The sequence below is a fragment of the Anas acuta genome, chromosome 10, assembly GCF_963932015.1.
Source record: "Anas acuta chromosome 10, bAnaAcu1.1, whole genome shotgun sequence".
In the NCBI taxonomy this organism is placed as follows: domain Eukaryota; kingdom Metazoa; phylum Chordata; class Aves; order Anseriformes; family Anatidae; genus Anas; species Anas acuta.
In genome coordinates this window covers 11,901,553-11,922,762 of record NC_088988.1, presented here as the reverse complement: position 1 = coordinate 11,922,762, position 21,210 = coordinate 11,901,553, and the positions used below count along the sequence as shown (strand labels likewise).

Sequence of the window (21,210 nt, the reverse complement as noted above, 5' to 3'; positions counted from 1 at the left end):
GGGAAGGGCCCGGAGACACGGGGAGCAGCCGGAGGCTCTGGAAAGGGGTCGTTTATTCACTCAGAGAACAACTGTACAAATATTACAGGCAAATTTCTTTCCTTTCAGAAAAAAAAAAAAAAGTAGTATAAAAATAATCTTTATATATGAATCAAAGTTCAATCTGTTACTGTAAATCTTCTCTACATCTCTTTTTTTTTTCTTTTTTCTTTTTTTTTTTTTTCTTCCAAACATTGTCTAACCGACGGCAAACATGAACACTGGGAGGGAGAGCGAAGGTCGGGCAGCGCGCTGACGGGAGCTCTAGCTACGCACAAGCCGCGGCGCCAAGCGAACGCGCGAGCAGGACCAACAGTTTTTGGGTAGCTTCCATGCAAAGGAGGGAAGGCCGAGGAACTGCTGCATGCGGACGCAAAGTTCACCACCCACCCGGTCTCCGTCTCACCAGTAGTAGCTGCCCACTGCCATCTAGAAACTAGAAAAAGTGTCCAATGTTGTCTGCTCCTACTGAATTCTTCACGTTTCTCCTAGAGGATGCTGGTGCTTCACACCACGAGCTTCCCACGCTGCAGAAGTGAACAGCTTCTGGAGGAGTCCCACAAAGAACAAAATGGCACGAGGAGCCACCTCGGGAAGAGAGGTCCCAAGCCTACGCTCTTCTCACCTCTGCAGGCTCCGAGGATCGAAGACATCCCATTTACATCCCTTATTGCTCGTGCTCCAGCTTTTTTTTTTTTTTTTTGTGGTTCACACGCGGTGAGCAGCTGAGCAGAAGTCAAACACCGACTGGTCGTGCAGATGGCTGCAAGCTCTCTCTGCAATGCCCAGCCACGCTTCCTGGCCCGGCCTCCTCTTCGGCAGTTGGCTGAGCAGGAAAGGCACGACAGCTGCTACCGCGGCGTTGGCAGGAAGATGTGCAAAACTGACGACAATCAAATAACACGATCTGACCAGAAAAACATCAGGGGCTTGCAAAATATAATACAAATCCACGAAGGATTTTTACCAATAAAAAAAATGCACAGGGTCAAAGATTGATCAGAAAAAAAAACTCAACAGCAGACCTTCCGTTAAGAAAATAATTAAGAGAACCTCATGGAACAAATGATGCAGAGAAAGCAACACACTGGGCAGCAACCTGCCACAGGATCAGGAATTGGGAGCATGAATACGGGCACTAGGGGATCAAATTCAAATATACAGAAAGCCTGATCCTGAACAGATGCTAAGAGGGGAAAGAAAGGGGGGGAGAACAAAACACAATTTTGATGACACCTCTGTATCTTGTCACAGCAGGGTACCACTGAATTGTTACTGCTTGGTCGCATTTTAGACAGTTGAAGGCTCAAGTGCAATGGTTGGAGAACAATTATATGCTAATATGAGCAGGGTCTGATGTAGTTGGAGTACCTTAAAGGCACCAGCTGGAGCAGTCTTATCCTTTCAAGCATCTCTTAAGAAAAAAACAACAATATTAATACTGGCACACCTTCTTCAGCCCTGCAGAAACAGCACAGCTGCTGTACAAGGAGCTGGACCCCCTGGGCTTGTGCATCAGCAGACTGGTGAACACACACCACGAGAGAACCAGGATTCCTAGTGATGCAAAAGCAGGGAAACTCTCAGCTCAACTCCTGGGTCCTACTAAGAGGAACAGCTGGAAAAAAAGTGCTTTTTCTTGTAAAACATACTAGCTTGGTCTGGAGTCGCTGGAAGAAGTGGACACTGTGGTGCCTTTTTTTTTTTCCTCGTCATTCAAAATATAACCACCCCAACCTCAACCACTCACACTGAAAGTCTAGCTAATTACATCCGGACTTGTGAAATGACCACACAATATTAGGGCTCCGTGTAGCAGCTGGTACCTAGGAGGTGCAAAGTGCCTCTAGGAGTGCAGGAAAACCAAGGCATGCAGATTTGAGGAAGCTCGGAGAGGCACATGGGCAAAACTCTACAGATGAGCTGGGAGCACTCAAATCACAGACCCTTCGAACTGAGGCCCAGGATCCGGTGAAGAGAGAGGTGCAGCGAGGCAAGTTAAGTCAAAGACCTTGCATGTGCAACACAGGAAGAGAAAGAAGCTACAAGGAGGCTCCCGGCCTGCAAGTCCACATCTCTTGGTTCTGAGTCCGTATGAGAACATCTCTGTATCACTCACTTGTCGAGCTCTAGCACAAAAGGAATCCAAAAATAGACACTTTCCAAAGTTACAAAATGTTCTGTCTCTGCGAGGCTCGCAGCCACACTGAGAAGTCAGAGGTTAAGGACAGGCACATCAAAGAGGTCACAGACGCCTTCACTCTCGTCCAGGTTATAGATGTAGTCGTGATCTCCAGGAGGAGGGGAGAGGCGAAGCAAGGGAGCAAACACTGGGAAAGAGAAGCCCACAGTTGGTTACAAAGCTCAGCACACCCACACCTAGCCCAAAGTTGCCATCGGACACCAAGCCATGAGGCTGCCCCGTGGCCCAGGGTGTCCACCCCACGTTGAGGTCTGTCAGGGAGCTTCAAATCAGCCTCACAATGCTGGAGAGACTGAGTGGGCTCTTCTGGTCCTGTTCTGGAGGGACAGTGAGAACAGAGTCTATGCCCAGAGCCCAGAAAAATGAGGGCAAGCCTGCATTCACAAGGCTGCCAGCTGTACAAAGTCACACAGAACTAGTCTTCTCCCCCAAAAAGACCACACCATGAGGGGGAAACTCAAAGACTCACCTTCGGACGACATCAGCTCTTCCAGTAGCTCGGAGTTCATACATTCTAGAGAAGAGATGAGCACAGTAAGCAACACACACCGCTTCCCTGGTCTGTGCCTGGGTAGTTTCCCACCCTTCCCAGCCTCTTTTGGTCCTCAGCCTTTTTACCCCTTTTTTTTTGCTGATGCAAAGCGTGTGCAGGTAGTGAGAGGAGAAAGAGCAGGCCTCCTGCACGGGCAAAGGGAAAGCTGCACGTCAAGACAATTCAAGCAGTATCTAAACATTCTGCGGGAGGTTTCTGCCTGCTTAGCTCAGCCATAAGCCAGTCGCTTTCTTATGATGGGCTATGCTTTATCCCCGCATTGGCATGCTAGCTGGTGTCCCTCAACTCTTCCAAAGGAAACTCTCCAACATGCATCTGAAAGCGAGCTGGTAAAGCCTGACACATTCATGGTTGTCAATTATGGGCTGACTTTACTAGAGTGGGGAAAAAACGGAAAAGAAGTGAGCTGTTCCAGGAGCAGCAGAACTAATCAATCTCTCCAGTTTCCTCCAGATTTGTCCCCTTTGTTCCCCCTAATTTGCTCCCTTTGCTCCACAGCTGTGCTGTGGCTAATCCAGCAATATGCACTGGTAGATTGGCTGGCTGCCCACTGCCAAACAGAATAACATCTGAGCTCTGCATATCCTTCCCTAATGGGTCATTAACTGCTCTCCCCTCTAAGTTTTTTATAGTTTTGTGTGGGCAGTAATTATCTCCGAAATGTCATTCCTTCCTCCAGTCTTGTTAATCTTGGCTGGTAGGTTCACGAGGCACTTGAGGGGTAGACAGACAAGCAGCCAGATAAAGCGTGTGCAAGTCAACCTCTTTTCTTAAAGAAGTGTTTGAAAACAACTTTCTGAATCCATTTCCCACTTGGCCAAGTTAAATAGTGAAGATCTAAGTCAATCTAGCTAAGGTGATGAGATACTTCATGTACCCACGCTTGAAGTGAGCTTTCACCTAAGAAACTCAGATGAACCCATCTTCACGATGCTTACCCATAGCAGGCTGTTTCCTAGAAGACAGGAACCTACCTGCCTCATTCAGTGTTGTGAGATGAGAGTATTTCAATTGGAAGTGACTAGACAGGAATGATACCAGCTTCAAAAACAGCAATTAAATACAGAGCCTACGTTCTCAGATCTTTTCAGGGCTGATAATGTAGCAGGATGTGCACGCGTGTGTTGAATTTTTTTTTCCAGGATACAAGTATAAAGCCAGCAGTTATTAAACATCCACTTAAGAGACAGAAAACCACACAGAGAAAGTACAATACAAAACACAAAACACCAAGGAAGAAGTTGCAGGCTTCTGCAGCTTAAAGTGCATAGCCTGAAAGCAGCAGCCAGTGACAGAGCACCATTACTATGATCACACCGGCTTGAAAGAGGCCGCAAAGTACGCTGCAAAAATCATTTCCCTGAGCTTTTAAGTGTTGATTTTTTTCCAGTGCTGAGCTTCACCACTTGCCAATTCCATTTTGCAGAGCAGAGCTTTCACTGGCAATTTAACAGCACATCATGGTTAAAACCTGACTATGCCGTGTGGCACTTTCCTTCACTCCTAGACCTGTCCTTTCCCGCTCCAAACTGTAAAGAACACTCCATAAAACAACATACATTAATGTAGACAGCAAACCTCTCCATTTTAATAGTGTTCATGTAGTCACATAGCACAGTTTGGGTTAAGCTGTACCTTCTACATGGGCAGGGGCCCTGCAGCAGTTTATGTTTCATGCTGCACAGTGTCAGTTTTACTCTTCAGATGTATTCAGCTATTACCAAGACCTCACCCACTGCCTACAGCTGTGGGTGCTCCAAGCGCTGGGCTGAGCATGGAGGGAAGCTGCCCTCCAGGCTGACCGTGAAGCCTGGCTCAGGGTTCCTAGCACACAGATCGGATGGTTGCACGTGTATGGCATTTGGAACTGCGTGGTTTTTACAGCAAAAAGCTGCACTTTCACGAAGCATCCGCTAGAGCAGAGAACTAGGGACTTCAGGGAACAGTTGTGACATATCCTGTCACCACCACGAAGTGCTTGTGTGCACTCGGCTCCACGTGGCTGCAGGGCTAGGAAGTATTTTGCCAGCAAAGGGAAAGACTGGGGTCTAAATGTGCAAATTTAAAAAACAAAACAAACAAAAACAAACTTTCCCAGTTTAGGCTTATGCTAGACCAAATTCTTGCACCTCTCCTGCCCTTACTTAGCCCAAAGTCTGTCTACCATGAGGCAGTGATACCCACTCTCCTTGGACAGAGGCAGAACACCTGACACAAGTAGCAGCCTCCCCTCCCCTAATGCTCCAAAAAGCCTACCAAAAGCACTGAGGGATACGTGAAAGAAAGAAGACTATTTCCTGAGATTATATGCTTGGATTAGCTCCAGGTAGGCTCTAATTGGAACAGGACTAACAGGGATGTATCCGGTAGCTCTGGATGGTGCAGACAAGTTGGAGAAGGAGCACGGGGAGACAGAGCACAAATTAGCACGGGCACGGTGCCTGGAAAGCCCTCATCTACACACTGTAGGGCAAACTCCTCATAAAGAGTGCTGGCAACATGAAGACAGAAAATTACATAGAGAAAACAGTAATTTTAAGAGCACCCTCTACAAGTAGAGGGCCAGCAGCCACCAGCTACCCCAAGTACCTTACAAAACCACACCCCCAGAATAATCCAGAAGCATGTAAATAAAACAAACTGCCCCACGTCTGTGGGTGGATGGGCACGGAACGAGGCTGATCAGGGAGTGAACATACCGAACATACCTCTCGTTGGATCAAACATCTCTGACAGCTCTTTGGGAAGCTCCAGCACTGCAAATACAACAAAGCAAATGGTTTGCATCATTACATGAAGTGTCTGAAATGTTTTACAACTTGACCACCTGCCGTCCAACCATACTTTCAGTCTTTATGCACCCAAATCATCCATACCAACCAGAAATTCTGCTCTCACACCCCACGCCAAATATATCTGCAGAAATGATCAGCAACAAAACACTTAAGCTCAACTACTTTAAATAGATATGTAGGAACCCCAGTACATGGACGTGTTATCACAGTCAGCAGCTTTAAAGTAATAGCCTGCATGCAAATTTCACACTGCATCAGCTTCTGTACAACACCTCAATTTGCCTCGTGTAGGATAAGGGCATGCCTCCAGTCAGCACAGCCTCTTTGGACTAGGGTAAGCTCTACGCACACCAGAGGCCTAATTCCACAGTCAAAACTGCTCCAAGATGGAAGACAAACTGCTCACACTTCTCTCAGACATGCTAGCAGAGTGTGAGAAAAGAACTACAGGAGCTACATTTGGGCAAAACTGCCTCTTCTAAACATAACACTTGAACCTCGAGCGTTCCTGCAGTGAAGGTAAGCTCTGAAGCATTACAGCACAGTGCCTTATCCAGACAATGCTTTCCTGTCTGTGGGCTGCTGCTCTTTCCTGGCATAAAGCTAAAATATTCCTTGTTAGAGTCCATTTCATCTCACCAAGCACATCAGGAAGCTCCCTAAATATATACTGGAAGATCATTAGGACTACAAGATCACTAAAGATGGACAAAGTATTTCTGGGTAGAGGAGAAAAACAGATTCAAGAGCTCTCCTAATAAAGGAAAACATCCCACAAGTTACAAAGGCACAGTTATCAAAAGATGAAATATCTCTAGCTTCACAGTCTCACAACTTGGACCTAGCACTAGAGAAGGGGCTAAAAGGGAATAATCCAACACACAACAGCACAGACACACCACGTGAGTGTCCCTTGTGGATTTCCTAGTACTGGTGTCACAGGAAATGGCATGGTGCAGACATGACATTGTCAGCTCCTCACAAGGTTCCCCAGCATCCTCACAGGAAAACCCTTCACCCCTTGCAGGGCCTGGCTGAAAGCAGAACGGGGTTCAGCTCTTCTCCCCGGGCTCAGCAGCTTTTCCCTCTCGCTCCATGCAGCACTCTCTCGGAGCGAGGCACAGAACGGGGGCACGTCGCATACTCACTTCCTGTGGGATCAGGCTTGATCGGCTCAAAGGAGGTAGAGGGGCTGGGCAGGACGGAGCTGCTGTCCAGCGAGGCAGAGGACTGCAGCGGCTGCGTGTCCAGCCCGGCCGTCTGGCTGCTGGACGTGGGCACGGTGCTGAGGGGGTCGAGGTCACCGCTGCTCTTGGGCTCCGCCACCGAGACGCTGCCTTCTGCAAAGTCATGGACACACGAGAATGTCATCTGCGACCAGCCCCCAAACAAGCAGCTACGGCACAGAGCAAACCCTCACCTGCAATGCTGATCGAGTGCAGGGAGCTGCAGAGAATCGTCTAGGTTGGAAGAGACCTCCAAGATCACCCAGTCCAACCTCTGACCTAACACTGACCAGTCCTCCACTAAACTCTGAATCTAAATGTCTTTAGGAAGAAGGCTTTTTGATGCCACCCGGCAAAAATTCCCAGGTTCTGCAGCAGCTCTGCGGGAGAGCACACTGCCACACAACCAACACAAGCCGCACACTGAGCTACTCCCAGGGGAAGGGAAGTTACTGCCCTCCTCCTTGGGGCTGAGGCTCAGCTTGGAACACTGTGTCCAGCTTTGACCATCTCCCACTTCTAGAAGATGTGGAGATGATCCAGCTGAGGGCTACCAACACAGGCAGGTGTGTAGGACGTGTCCTACAAAGAAGGTTGGAGGGAGCTGGGCTTAGTCAGGCAAAGAGAAGTCTAAGAACAATCTGATAGCAGCTCACAGCCACCTGATAAGCAGTGACAGAGATGATGGAGCACAGTTTCTCCGTGGTATTAACTGATATATGTGCAACAGGCACGAGCTGCAGCCCAAACAAACCCAGGTATCCATAAACAACTCCCTGAGTGGGTGCTGCAGCCCTGGAAGAGCTCACAAAGGAGACGGGGATCTCCATTAACGGAGGCTTTCAAAATGTGGCTGGACAAAGCCACAACCTAACTCACCCTGTGTTTCTGACAGTCTCCTTTTTTTTTTTTTTTTTTTTTTTTTTAAACTAAACGTTGGAACCGGGACTCGAGAAGGCTCTTTTACAAACTTCTGCTTTAACTTCCCTCTCACCTGTGCTCGGGGCTTTCTGCGCAGGAGGGCTGTGATCCTGAGTGCTGGAAGGTGTCGGCGTTGAGGGCTGGGTGCTGCTGGGAACGGAAGCCTCCTGGAAGTGGGCAAGCGGCGGTATCTGTGGTTTCGAGGGTGCAACTGCCTGGCACTGAATGAGGTCTTCGGGGGGAGGGACGGGTAGCACGACAGGAGGAGAGCTCCAAGCGTCCTTGTTTACTAAGAGAACGTCGATCGGACCGCTTGTGCTCTTCAGATGGATCTGGTATTTCTTTTGCCCGTTTGGGCCCTGAGAAAAGCCAGAAGTGAAACACAGACACACGCTAAGAGCCCTTTTCAAACAGAACAGGAGTTTCCCGTTGGCAAGACGTGCAGTCCAGGCAGCTCAGGACAGCTCCACGCACAGTTCCCATCTCAGCAGCTCTCTCCTGACCCTCCCAGAACCACCCTTCCCCGTGGTGCTCCTGCAGTAGCTCACGTACCACCAAACAAAGCTTCCTGGCAATTATTTAATATCCGGAGCCTTCCTCGGGTTGCCAGTTCCTCCAGCTCCATCAAAACCAGGACCACCAATTAATTCCCAGCCTGGTCAATCCAGCAGCACCCCCCCAAAACACACCCACACCCCACAGGTGCCCTCTCCCCACACATTTATCACTCACCTCAGGGATGGGAACCTCCAAGCGCGTGCCTGATGGGGCTCGAATTGCAAGGAGGGTGTCACCTGTGAGAACAGACTGGTCAGCACTCGGTGGCACAAACCGTTCTGATGGTGCAGGCACTGACAAAGAGCCCCTCCTCGAAGCCCCTTATCTCCTGCACTTCCCAAAGCTGCCAAAATTGCCGTTTATACCCACATCGTAAGGCGACAAATGTGCCAACTGCCATGGGCACAAAGGACCTGTGAAGTTTCTCCCAAAGCAACCCTAAAGAGACATTCAAGTGTTTCAGCAGTATCCTTAACGGGGCTAAATTTTCTTTCTCTCTGAGGAAACACTGGAAAACTGCTTAAATTCCCTCTGAAGAACGTCTGAACCCTAAGTGAAAGGCCCTTCATCCTGTTGTCAGAAGCTTTCTGATTTGAATTCTGAACAAAACAGCAAGCACCTCGAAGAGCTGCACTGCCAGCAGACAGCATGGAGCTAGGCCCAGGGGCCAGGCTGCTAACAGCAGCACAGCAGCCTCATTTTGCTTGAGTACCAACACCCCAAAACAACACTCCCTGGCCTCTACCAGCCAAAGTTGCCTGTACTGGACCCTGCACAGCGATGCCAAGGGCCAGGCTGACCCACAGGATCACTCGCTGTCATATGATCGGTATCATATCACCGAGTTCTGCAGCTCCCTGAGCTCAGCACCCCTAATAACACAACAATCCCAGCCCAGCAGCTTCCATTCCGGGCTTACATTGAGCAAGAGAAATGTGGAGAGAGAACAGCCCGTGCTGGGAACATGAGACATTCAGACTGAGCAGTTAGCAGCTTTCGCTTCAAGTGTTCAAGCTTTTGTGTGGTTTGTGTTCACACTTCACTGGTATTCTGCACTAAGCTTCACTTGATAATTAATACAGAATATTAATCACCCAGAGTGATGAGAGAGCAGACAGCAGAAGAGCACAGCCTTTAGTTTCAGGCTGGCAATTAAAGGTCAGATCAGCAAAAGGAAAGGGATTAAAAACACCAGGAGATTTGTCAGTAAGGTGGGATTCCTCCAACAAATCTGTCCTTCAAATAAGTATCGTTAAAAGACATTAAAAAGGCATAACAAAGATACAAGCTCAAGGTTTAACACCCGTTAGCCTCTACAACACAGGCACTGTGTTTCTATCTCTCTTGATAGCTAATTCCCAAATATTTTCACAAAACAAACCCATTGGTGCACAGCGTGCCTCCGTTTCCTTTTGGATTCTGCAAGCACACAACACATCGCAGCAACAGACAGGAAAACTACGTCTCCCAGTCACTCTGAGCTAATACATCCTCAGGTTTTGTTTTTGTTATTTAAAACCCAGATAACAAATCCTATTTGGCGAGAGTCCAAGCAGGGAAGTCTTCAAGTCCTAACTAACTTGAAGAAAGTGAGTTTAATAGCCCTAAATAAGAAAAGGGAGAGAAAATTCAGCCTTTACCACCATTCAGGAACACAAGGAGTCCAACAGAGAACCTCTCCAAGGCCCAGACATTTGCTGGCAGGGGGAATCAGATGCCGTGTGTAAAGCAAATTCATACAGCACATCCGGGGACACAACGAAACAAACCAATGGAAAAACACGGATCAAGCCTCCGTTCCAAAGGATTTCAGATCTGCCCCGAGTAAGATCTCATCTTCTCTGCACTTTTCGGTGGGGTCTGACTTCAGATGCAAACTGGTTTAGAAAAACAGGTGCAGCAAAATGCAAAACACTCAATCAAGCAAGCAATCGTCTGTCTGCTGGTCTCCAGTCAACTCCTACAGGCTCGCACCAATTATCTGGCCCCGAGCTCTGTCAAACTGAAAACACGATCCCTGCCCCCACGGGGTGCTAACTTAAGCCAGAAGAAACAGCAAAGCGAGGGGTGGAACACACGAGTTTGGGATAACGTCTGGTGAACAGGAGCACGACAAAGGCAAAGATGAGAAACAGAAGAACTGATGCAGCCTGGGGCAAGGAGGCAGCCTGGAAGAGCCCCAGGGTCACAGGGACAGCGCTCACTGGAGCAGAAAGCAGCTACGACTCCACGCCACTAGAGCTGAGAACGGTTTGATTCTGCTGGCTGCCACATTGCACGCCGGCCACGGGGGATTTTCTGGGTCCTACAGATAGCATTACAGCTGCTAGCAGAGAAGAAACAGAATCCAGTGGGGATTTCTTCACTTTTGCCCCACAGAGACAGAACATGTGGCTTTTTACACGGGCACCTTGCAGCTCTGGCAAGGTGCCCGTGTAGGTGAGGTGCTCTTTTTATGTTTTCTTCCTGCTTACACCCAGATTTCTACCGTAAACTTTTCTTATAGCCAGGATTTGTACCACCTACCCAATTCCTGAAAATAAAAGGCTCGTAAAGTAACACACACACCCACACCCAGCCAAAAAACTACCTTAGGAAGGGCTCAGACATTGCCTTAAACACGAGCGCAAAGAAACCTCCTGCCCCCTCACATCTGCTGGTGACAACAAAACTGCAGCTCAGGGGTTCCCAAGCCAAAGGATGGCATCAGAACTCGCACCACACTGGTGCTAACAGGCAGCCCATGTCGGACCTAATTTAAGATCTGCTGCCTCCCCTTCCTCAGAGGAAGGAAAGCAGCTGGGATAGCCAGGAATGCAGCATTACATCTTTACCACGCAGCAGTTTCCTCACCTGTGAAGCACTTGCAGATATCTTCATGCGTCACATACGCTAACGTTCTGAAGGTTAAGGAGAAGGGCTGCTGCTTCCTGCGAGGACAGGACTCAAAGGGCACCTGGCGTTTCCTTCCTGAAAATGCCACTGCCAGGGGGCTGCCCGTGCCACACGCTTCTGAAGGCGAGGTCTGTGAGCCTCAGGGCTGACAACCTCAGACAAGCTGCAAGAGCAGCTCTGCGCTCAAGAACAGCAGCACCTGTGGCTCAGACAGAAGCAGCTCTCTCCCTGCAAACATTACAGTGCCAGGGAACTTCAAAGAGCCAGGTGACAACCACGGGGGCACAAGGCATCCGCTGCCCCGCAGAGGAAGCTGCTCCCAGGCTGGGCAGAGCTCCCCCGCCCCCAAAAGGGGGGCTCTGCCTCCTGACCCTTTCAGTGCAGGTCCTCCAGCAGCACTGCCTTCCAGCCCAGAGGAATAAGCAGCTGCCCAAAGGATATCGATTGTTCTGCACGTCTTCTGTGACGTTTTTGATGCTCTGCTGAACCCACATCTTCTGCTGCTCCAGCTCCTGCTCCCGCTGCTCCAGGTCCTCTATGTCTGCCTTCAGCTCGATCAGTTTGTGAGCTATTTCACGCGTGTTGCAGCCAGGACCCACCCCTCTGTGCGGAGGGAAAAGGAGGGACACGGATCAGCTGATGGAGCGGTCAAAGCAGCCCCAGCCTCCCCGAGAGGCTGCCACCTCCCTTCCCACCACCTCTACCCTATGCCACGGCCAGATAAGCCTCATCTGTACCCACTCCACATCCCCTACCACCTTCCAGCTCAGCACCATTCAGTGCTCCGACACCCCGCAGCCTGCCAGGGCTCTCCCCCACCTCCAGAACAAAAACAGGCATCTTTTCTAGCCCAAGACACAGAAAATACCCAGTGTGAACCAAAATAACAGCTCCGGAGTACAGGCAACACGCCAGACACGCTTCAGCTTTCCTCACCGCCACCATCAGCACAGTTCGGCTGGGGAAAGTTCAGGCCCCTTGCTCCCAGCAGACTGTTTTGGACAATGCCACTGGGACAACAGCCTCGTCCGAATGGGAAAAAGGTACCCAGAAAACTGGACCTTGACCTAGGAGGGACCCGTGAGCGATTTAGACCTTCTCGGTCACTCACTTCCACTGGATGCTGTTCTTTGACTTCTTCTCAATCAACCCAATGCCTTCCAGGACATTGGTGATATCGTAGATCCGTCGTTTCTGTCGCACAGCCAAGGTATCTGCAGCCTGCAAAATAAGTCAGACACTTAACCCCAACCTCTTGGTCCCATTTCTCTCCTCCCTCCCTGTCTGATTGCTTCCTGACCAAGCTCTCTGCTCACCATCTCACGCCTCTTTTATCCCAGCACCTCGAGCTACAAAGCCTTGTTCTCAATGCCGTTACGCCCATGAGAAGCCACTGCCCCTTTGTACCTGTTCTTATCAGCAACTTCCCCGCTAATCACAAATGGGATCCCAGCCGTCCCGCTCAGGGTGGCTGCAGAAACCACTGCAAAACTCAGCAGCAAAGCAGGGCTGGAAGCCACTGGACCGGCAGCCAAAAGATGCAGCACTTTTTAAAGATAAAAAGAGATGGGAACGGGAAGAGGAACGCAGAGAGCTGTGTGACAGCAAGGCTGACATTCAGAAGCTCTTTCCCACCCAAACCTGATGCCGTCAGAGAACCAACACCTTGCCAAGAGGCTCTGCCTGGAGAATGCTTCGCGGTGCTGGCACCAAGCGGGGACACAAGGGACGAGCTCCTCAGCACCCGGGGCTGCCCCAGGGCTCGGTGCCGGTGCCGGGCGGTGCCTCCGCACCCCCAGGAGCCCCGCTGGCAGCGGGGCCACCACCAGCAGCCCCACCCCGGGGACACGCAGCCCAGGAGCGGCTCCCCTCTGAGGCTCCCTCACGGCACCGCCCCCCCCCCTCAGGCCGCACCAGCTTGAGGTCCAGCACGCCGTCCTTGGCCTCCTGCAGCAGCGACACGAACTTGGTGGTCAGCAGCCCCAGGCTCTTCTCGTGCCGGCTGGGCGCCCCCGGGCCGCTCCCGCCCCCTCCTCCGCCTCCTCCTCCGCCGCCGCCGCCACCCCCGGGCGGCTGCGGCCCGCACTCCGCCATCTGCCCGCCGCCCGGCTCCGGCCCCGCCGCGCTTCCGCTTCCGGGCCGCGAGGCACGACGGGAGCTTCCGCGCCGGGGGCGGGGGGGCGGGGGGGGCGCGCGGGGAGATGGGGGCGTGGCCAGCGCGGAGGGGGCGTGGCCAGATGAGGGGGGCGTGGTCAGAGTGGGGGCGTGGCCTGGATCCCGCGGGAAGGGCGGGGAGCGGTGGAGGGGGCGTGGCCTCTGCTGTGGGCGTGGCCTAAACAGGGGGCGTGGCCTCGGCTGGGGGCGTGGCCACCGGCCCCGGCCGCGCCCCGGGGAGGGCGGCACCGGGAGCGCCCCGCGTCCCGCCCGGGGAGCGGGGATCGCGGCTGGACGGGGGCGGCACGGACCCGCTGCGGGCACCGCGTACAGACCGGGGGCACGCCCGAGCTGCTGGGGTCACCCCATAGCTGCTGGGGGCAGGTCCTATCTTCTGGGGTCACCCCATAGCCATTGGGGTCACCCCATATCTCCTGGGGCCACTCCATACCTCCTAGGGTCACCCCTTATCTTCTGGGGTCACCCCTTATCTTCTGGGGTCTCCCTGTACCTACTGGGGTCACCCCGTACCTACTGGGGTCACCCCATATCTTTATCTTCTGGGTTCATCCCATCCCCACTGGGGTCACCCCATCCCCGCCGGTGACACCCAGTACCCATAGGGCTCACCCCATACCCTCCTGGGCTCACCCCATATCTTCTGGAGTCACCCCATCCCCACCGGGGTCACCCCATCCCCACCGGGGTCACCCCATCCCCACCCTGGGACGCCCCCAAGCCACGACACCCGGCTGCGGGGAGGGCTGCGGATCCCCCTCACATCCCCACCCCGCTGCCTGGCCCCGAACATCCCGACGAGCCCCCGGGGAGCGCTGAGGAAGCGGCCGCCGCCTTCCTCCGCGCGCAGCCCAGCCCCGCGGCCCTGGAGCTGGCAGCGGCCATGGGCACGTCGGCGGAGGACGAGCAGGGCGCGAGCCCCAGAGGTAACGGGGTGACCGGGCGGGGAGGGACACACCCTAATTCACCACCTCCCAGACCCTTTTTCCTTGTCCCTTGTCCTTTCTCGGGGAGGTGGAAGCCTTGGGGCGACCCGTCCTTGTCGTGTGGGGTCACCCCAGCCGGGTGATGTCCTGAGCTCCTCGGGGCACCCTTCTGCTGTGGGATCATTGGGGCCATCCCAGGAGGTCCCGCTCGCCGCCGTGCCGCCCGGCTGCCCCCATCGGGGTGTGCTTGGACGTCCGCTGCCGGCCGGTTTCCTGCTCCCGGCCCCGGGGGCCCTTCCTGCCCGCGAGGAGAGGCTTCGCCGTGCTCCTTAACCCCTGGCTTCGTCCCCAGAGGAAGAGTGGCCGGAGGTGGAGAAGGCGGAGAAGTTGGCCAGGGGAGCTGCTCTGAAATGGGCTTCGGGGGTGTTTTACCGCCCCGAAAACCTGGAGGGGCTCGGGCACTACCGCAGCCGAGAGACGCAGAGGAACAGCTCCATCCAGTCGCGGCTGAAGGTGGGTATGGGCCACATCCCACCGGGCGGACGCTTCGCCACCTCCCCGAGCGGGGAGCCCAGCCAGGGTCTTCTGCACTGAATCATTTTTTTTCTGCCTCTGGACAAATCTCGTCCTTTGGTCGGCCCTCGCTGGGAGAAATGCAGTCGGTTAGGGGGAAAATTGCCCAAGAGGCAACATCTGGTGACCGCTCGCCCTGCTGCCCTGGTAACCCCGCAGTGGTGCCCTTCTCCCACCTCGTGCTCGGTAGCCGCTGACAGCCCCAAACCCTGCGAGCAGGCTCAGTAAAATGGGACTCGGTGTCCTCGGAGGGGTAATGTGGGACATCCCTGGCGCTGGAGCAGCCGGTGGGATGGGGTCGTGGTGTGGGATATGGGAAGGCATGAGGGATACCAGGGGCAGCTCTCACCCTCTTTGGCTGGGGAAGTGCAGGCAAGAGAGGCTTGGCAGGGCTGGGGCAAACTTTGCACGAGTCCAGCAGCCTTCGAGAGCATCCCCACTGCCCTCTGTCCCCTTCTGCTCCCCAGTCGACCGTCCAGTCCTACCTGGAGGGGGTGAGCGCGGGGCTGGAGCAGCTGCGGGCGGCGGTCCAGGAGGTGCAGAGCGTGTGCCAGGAGCTGGGGGCAGCGCGCTGGGCACTGCTGGACTGCGCCGACCGCTTCCAGGACCTCCAGCAGATGCGGGCGCTGATGGCAGAGCACGTGCAGCTGGCCTCGGTGGTGCAGGTGCTGCCCCAGCTCTTCTCGGGTAAGGCACTGGCCCAGCGCTCGTGGGTTTGGGGATCAGACCCTTCCCCTCGAGATCTCCCCGTTACCCCATGCCCATGGTCCCAGCGCCAGCTCCCCGTTGCCCCCTGCACTCAGCCCTGGCACCTCTCGTCCCTCTCCCGCAGTCCACGAGGTTTTTTCCCACACGCTGCAGCTGCTCCGCGGGCAGCACCTCCTGGAGGCCCACGCGGAGATCATGATGCTGGAGCACCTCCGGGATGACATCCTGTCCCAGCTGCACCTCCGGGGGCTCTCCAGCGCCCAGGCAACCGTGCTGGCCTATTTCGGTGGCCTGCAGGAGCTCAACGAGAGCCTGGCCAAGCAGCTGTGGGGCATCGTGGCCAGCAGCCTGCAGCTGGTGCGGGAGGACCCCGTGCTCTTCGTCACCGCCGTACGGATCATCGAGAGGGAGGAGAAAATCGACGACACGCTGCTCCTGGATGCCACCTTCCTGCCCCCTGGCCGCCCGAAGGGCTGGAGGCAGAAGTTTTACCACGTCCTCCAGGAGACCATCACAGGATCCCGCTTCCACACCCCCCGTGTGGACGCGGAGGGCCCGGGGCTGTCCAGGCACCTGGAGGCCCTGCAGAGGGACATCGTGTCCGAGCTGCGCGTGGTGAAGGACCTGATGGTCCAGTGCGTCCCGGCACACTACAACATCCTCAGCCTCTGCGCCGCCACGTACCACCAGGCCCTCGCCGGCCACCTCCAGGACCTCCTCCGAGAAGACCTGGACAAGCAGGCGCTCTTCCACCTCCTGAAGTGGGTGCTCCACGTGTACCACAGGTCAGCGGCCACGCCGAGAAGCCGGGGAGGTGCAGGGAGCAGGGCTGGCACCAGCACGCAGCCCCTGGCCCTGGGGAGGGCAGGGGTGGGAGCTGCTGGAAAAGGCAGGTCTTGCCAGCCCCGTCCCACCTCTGCCCTCCAGCTCCGAGATGATGGGGCACCCGGACCTGCTCCCAGAAGTGGATGTTTCGTCTCTGGGCCCTTTGATTTCCCCCGAGCTCGTGGATCAGACAGAGAGGAGATACGTGGTGAAACTCAAGGTGAGTGAAGAGGTCGGCAGCGTGGGGCCCTGAGCCTGGGGGATGAGGCTCAGGACCTGCTCCTGGGCTGTGCATGGGGTCCGGAGGGAGCTGACATCTTGGGCTGGGCGTCCTTCCCACAGGCTAGCGTGCTCGAGTGGATGCAGAGGACCCTGAAGACGGAGTTTGAGGAGTGGTTTTGGGAAAAGGAACCCGAGACGGACCATCAGGGCTTCTTCCAGTCAGACCTGCCCGTCCATGTCATAGAGGTGGGGCCCCAGCACCGCGGGTTGGCACCTCGTGCCCTTGCTTGCTGGCTTGTCTAGGGCCACGTTGTGCTCGTTGTAGCTCCGAGATGTGTTCAGGCTCTCCCTTTCCCTCTCCTGGGCTGCTACTGAGGGGCAGATGTGCAGCAGCTGGGGCATGAGAGCCCTCCAAAAAGGGGCCGTGGCCTGCAGCCCCTGACTCACCTCCACCGTCCTCTCCCATGCAGATGCTGAACAGTAACATCGAGGTAACTTCCTCGATCACCGACTCTCTGCAGCAGAAGGTCTACAACATGGCCTTGGAGGAGCTCGAGGCATTTCTGGGCCGGTCAGTGGAGCCCCTCACCCCCCTTCCCCTCCTCGCAGACCCTGCGTCCCCGCAGCCCAGCAGCACGGGCTGGTGGCAGAGATCTGCCACGTGGCCCCCAGTGCTGATCAAGGCCTCGTTCTTCCACGGGGTCCAAGATGGGTCCCACGACCCTACCCACTACCCTACCTCCCAGTGGCAGGACTGGAAGGAGCCAAGGAGGGTTGTGGGCAGCGCATGCACCCCCAGGATTAGCAGGAGCACCCCTGCTCCAGGCGTTTGTGGCAAGGCCCCTGCCCACCGTGGCTCTCTGGTTGTGTTGCAGTCTGCGGGAAGCCCTCGTGCAACGGGGGAAGGAGCACCAGCAGGATCGCACCATACCCAAGCACTACGTCCCCTACCTCCTGGCCATGCTCAACAACGTCCTGGCCCTCAGGTAACGGGCTCCAGCCTCAGCACCTCTCGGAGCAACCGCTCCACCTGCAGGGAACCACAAGTTCTCCTTCCCCACTGTACATCCCAGGCTACCCGTCCCCTCCCTTCTCTCTCTCTTCTAGCTCCTCCGTCCCCACTCTGCACCCCAACTCCTCCTGCAGAGAAGTCCCCGCGTCCCTCCGGGCTGCTCTGGACAGGACGCAGAAAAAAGCCTGCCAGCTGCTGCTGGAGGAGCTGCTCCTCGACCTGCAGGTACGTTTGCCCAGGCCTTGATAAACCACCAGCAGCTCACACGACGGCTCTTGCCTGCCAGCACTACCCTATATCACCGAGGCAGACGGCCCCAAAAACACTAACTGACACAGGCTGGGAGCCACAGCCCACCTGGGCTTCCTTGCACTCCTTTTTGTGGCTGTTTCATGGCACAAAACCAAGCAGGAGAGAGGCAGTGTCCGTGCAGAGGAGATAAGCCAATCTGCGACTGCCCGAGTCATTTCCTGGCAGTAGAGTCAAATTTAGCTTTCCTGGAGTCTGGACGAAATCTGGAAAAAATAATGGCCTCGGTATTTAGGGCTGGAAGGTGAATGCCATGGAAACAAAAGAGCCACTAAAGGATGAAGCCCTCACAGGCAGTGTGGAGATTGGCCCCAGCAGATACAGAGATGTGTGCCTCCAGGCAGGAAGAGGATGCTGCTGACAAGGACAGCAGGGGAGGAGGAGGTCAAAGGCCTGGGCGAAAAAAACATGTTATGTCTAAGCAGGGAAAGTGGAAAGGAGTAGAAATTAAAAATTAAGTTGCAGAAGGACAGGCCAAAAGCAAGCATGTGAGGAGCAGCTTGCTGCCCCAAATTCAGGTGCTACCTGGGTGCAGCACCCTGTGAAACTCCACGACCCAGGTGAAGCTCAAAATGCTGGTCTGTGGGCATCAAACAGACCCAAAAGTGGCAATCCTGGTGTATTTCCATCCATTTCCTAATCTACATCACTCCTATTATTTTATTTTTTTTTTGCTAGCAGGGCCCTCTTATAGAAACAGGCTTGGGGGCAAGGCACAGCAGACGTGCTTCCAGGCAGCAGGAGGGCAGGTGCTGCGGGATGCTGTGCCCCCCTGCAGCTGGAACTGCTCCCAGAGCAGCAAGGTGCAAGCATTTCATGTTTTCCTCTGCTTCTTTCAGCCCCTGTGCGTGGATCTGGCTTCGAGGAAGTGGCTCTCTGGGGCCCAGCTGGTCAACACCATGTGCGAAGTGATAGACAAGTACGCCAAGGACTTCTCCCGTGTCAAGAAACCTCTCTTCAAGGTACCGTTGCTGCAGGGCTTCTCTCGCGCGTCCTCTGACCAGCTGCTTGTCTCTAGGGCAAAGATGTAGGGTTTTGAGCAAACGGGTCTAGTGGAAGGTGTCCGTGCCCACCCTTGGGGCCCAGGACACAGCCCAGAGGCAGCAGGGTGCTGGGAGGGGAGCGGAGATGCAGAGCCACGGGCACTGAAGATTTGCTGGAGAGCCCACATCCTGCAGAGCAGCCCTGGGGGCTCCGTCATGCAGAGATGTTTGGGATTTGCCCCAAATTCAGCCATCCTTCTGCCCTCAGTGCTTGGCGTTGCGCCTGGCCCCTTCCCCCTCTACCTTTCCTGGGCAGTTCATGCCTTACCCCCAGAGCTAACAGCTTTTTTCTGCCCCGCTGCCCAGCTCCTGCTGATGGAGTGCGAGCTCCTGGTTGCAAACCAGTACCTGCGGGCGCTCATGCAGAAGAAGATGGTGTGCAAGAGCAAGGAGGAGCGGAGGCAGTTCTGCGACCGCCTGCTGCAGGACGCCACGCAGCTCCGGGAGCTCTTCTGTAGCCTGGTGAGAGGTGCCCGAAGGCGCTGGGGAGCTGGGGGGGGGCTGTGAGAAGGGGGCATTGCACGGCCCAGAGCAAGGCTGAGTTCTGAGCTGTTCCCCTCCAATGGGTGCACGGGCTCAGGAAAAAGATGAGGCAGTTACCCTTGGTGAATTTTTGAGGAGAAACTGGCTGGAAACTCATCTCCATCCTGCTCTCCCTCTCAGGGCCTGGACAGGAGCCAGCAGAACCTCGAGGCCGTGTTTGCCGTGCGGGAGCTGCTCTGCCTCAAAGACACGGCTCTGCTCAGCCTGGAGGTGCTGGGCTTCGTCACCAAGTACCCCGACGTCAGGTAGGGAGCCCAGCTCTGCTCTCCCATGAGGCAGGGTAGGGCAGGACTGCACTGGGGAGCCAGGTTTGGGCTGCAGAGCACGCAGGAAGTTTCCTTTTCCCATGCCCCAGATTTGAGGGATTCCTGGAAATTTCCAAGGGCAAAGACGTAAAGGGAAGAGCAGCTCTGCTGTGGCATTCACCTGTCCGTAATTAGTTGCCAAAAGGGTGGGCAACCACAAAACCAAATTGGAAATGGCAGAATTGGCAAAAAAAAAAAAAAAAAAAGAAAAAAAAAAAGAAATGCCAAACCCCAAAATTACAAGGTTTGTGGGATTATTTTCAAGCCTATTTAAAGATTCGGCTGGCTTGAAGTGCCAGCTCTCCCCAGCCTCAGCTCGGCTTCTCTGGATCCTGGGAGGTTTGGGGCATGCACCCCGGCTCACCTCCTGCTCTCTGCCCAGCGACGAGCACATCTCCACCTTGCTGGATCTCCGGGGTGACGTCTCCAAGGAGGTGCGACACCTGGTGCTGGAAATGATGGCGCAGCACCCCCAGGCCCTGCCCGAGAACTACCAGCCCATCTTCAGCACCATCCTGGTCCCCGCACCCGAGCTGCCCTTCTGCCTCCGCAAGGGCAAGTGTGCCTGACACAGCCCCGCTGCCTGCCACGGCCCCGCTGCCCCCCTGGACCCCGCGGGACAGCTCCGAGGCTGTGTGGGGAGAAAGGAGATGCCACGTGGCATCATCCCCCTTGCGCTGCACCTTGCCCCGTGTTGGGGACGGGGTGGATACGCAGCATCCTTCTCTGGGCTTGCTTTGCTGAGCCAACTGTCACCCCTCTAAGCAGACCCAGGAGAGGTGGGTCAGGAGAAAAACCAACCCACAGTCTGCGGAGGCAGCAATCGGGACCTGCTCAGGTTTAGCCCCATTGCCTGTAGGGGAAAGAAGAGCAGCAGAGCAAAGGACAGGAGGCTGCAGCTGGGGTGAGGCCAACCCTCCATGGGGCTGCAGAGATACCTGCGCTTCCCTGAGGATCCAGACAGCCAGAGCAGCCTGGGCATTGATTCTTTGATCACCCCAGCTTGGAGACAAATCGCAGACTTGCCAGAGGGTTTTGGCCTTGTAGGGGCTTCCTCTCCTGTCCACCAGCCTGGGCCACACATGGATGGGGGGCAGCATCTCAGCCAGCTCATCCTGCCTCATGGCAATAGAGGAGGGGTCTCGTGTGTGTGCAGCCCCACGCTCAGAGGGTGGCAGGAGAGGTGACCTCCACACCCCGCTGCACTTGCTGCCTTGTGGCGGGCCCGATCCTGCTGCCCACGCATGGCACGGATACAGAAATAAAGATTTGAGCTCTGCACGCACTTGCCAGCGTCCTGACTGCGTGCCAGGGGACAGGGGCACGGGGGTGGCACAGAGCAGAGACTGTCCCTGTGCTCAGCATCGCCCCAGGGGTAGCTG

At 55.0% G+C, this 21,210-nt stretch overlaps 3 protein-coding genes across 5 annotated transcripts in view; 2 read left to right on the top strand and 1 right to left on the bottom strand.

The window, feature by feature from the left end:
- Positions 1-21,210, top strand: part of LOC137862000 (C-signal-like) — a 176,021-nt gene that overhangs the window by 47,726 nt on the left and 107,085 nt on the right. The gene's annotated exons all lie outside the window — the stretch shown is intronic.
- Positions 37-13,315, bottom strand: E2F4 (E2F transcription factor 4). Of its 2 annotated transcripts, none has more exons than XM_068693253.1 (10): positions 13,105-13,315; positions 12,302-12,411; positions 11,632-11,793; positions 11,149-11,192; positions 8,470-8,531; positions 7,811-8,096; positions 6,739-6,930; positions 5,495-5,551; positions 2,712-2,756; positions 37-2,369 (listed from the first exon to the last, which is right to left on the bottom strand). In XM_068693253.1, exons 1-10 carry the CDS (start codon positions 13,282-13,284, stop codon positions 2,254-2,256), a joined length of 1,254 nt encoding a protein of 417 aa, XP_068549354.1. In that variant the 5' UTR covers positions 13,285-13,315; the 3' UTR covers positions 37-2,253. The 2 variants fall into 2 exon arrangements, with proteins under 2 accessions (XP_068549354.1, XP_068549355.1); XM_068693254.1 differs by having other exon boundaries at positions 5,504-5,551; positions 13,105-13,313.
- EXOC3L1 (exocyst complex component 3 like 1) lies at positions 13,568-21,109 on the top strand. 2 transcript variants are annotated; one of them, XM_068693243.1, is made up of 13 exons: positions 13,568-14,288; positions 14,641-14,801; positions 15,467-15,548; positions 15,694-16,354; positions 16,497-16,614; positions 16,737-16,862; positions 17,087-17,187; positions 17,492-17,602; positions 17,724-17,853; positions 18,777-18,899; positions 19,287-19,442; positions 19,644-19,768; positions 20,211-21,109. In XM_068693243.1, exons 1-13 carry the CDS (start codon positions 14,246-14,248, stop codon positions 20,395-20,397), a joined length of 2,124 nt encoding a protein of 707 aa, XP_068549344.1. In that variant the 5' UTR covers positions 13,568-14,245; the 3' UTR covers positions 20,398-21,109. The 2 variants fall into 2 exon arrangements, with proteins under 2 accessions (XP_068549344.1, XP_068549343.1); XM_068693242.1 differs by having other exon boundaries at positions 13,569-14,288; positions 15,329-15,548.

Excerpts from the sequence above, each read along its gene's own strand:
- EXOC3L1 (XM_068693242.1), top strand. The coding sequence starts at position 14,246 with ATGGGCACGTCGGCGGAGGACGAGCAGGGCGCGAGCCCCAGAG. Across the intron at positions 16,355-16,496 it reads GTGCTCCACGTGTACCACAG|CTCCGAGATGATGGGGCACC; the intron begins GTCAGCGGCCAC and ends TCTGCCCTCCAG. Across the intron at positions 17,188-17,491 it reads CTCGAGGCATTTCTGGGCCG|TCTGCGGGAAGCCCTCGTGC; the intron begins GTCAGTGGAGCC and ends GTTGTGTTGCAG.
- E2F4 (XM_068693253.1), bottom strand. The coding sequence starts at position 13,284 with ATGGCGGAGTGCGGGCCGCAGCCGCCCGGGGGTGGCGGCGGCGGCGGA. Across the intron at positions 8,097-8,469 it reads TGGAGGTTCCCATCCCTGAG|GGCCCAAACGGGCAAAAGAA; the intron begins GTGAGTGATAAA and ends GGCTTTTCTCAG. Across the intron at positions 2,757-5,494 it reads TCCAACGAGAGGTATGTTCG|AATGTATGAACTCCGAGCTA; the intron begins GTATGTTCACTC and ends TCTCTTCTCTAG.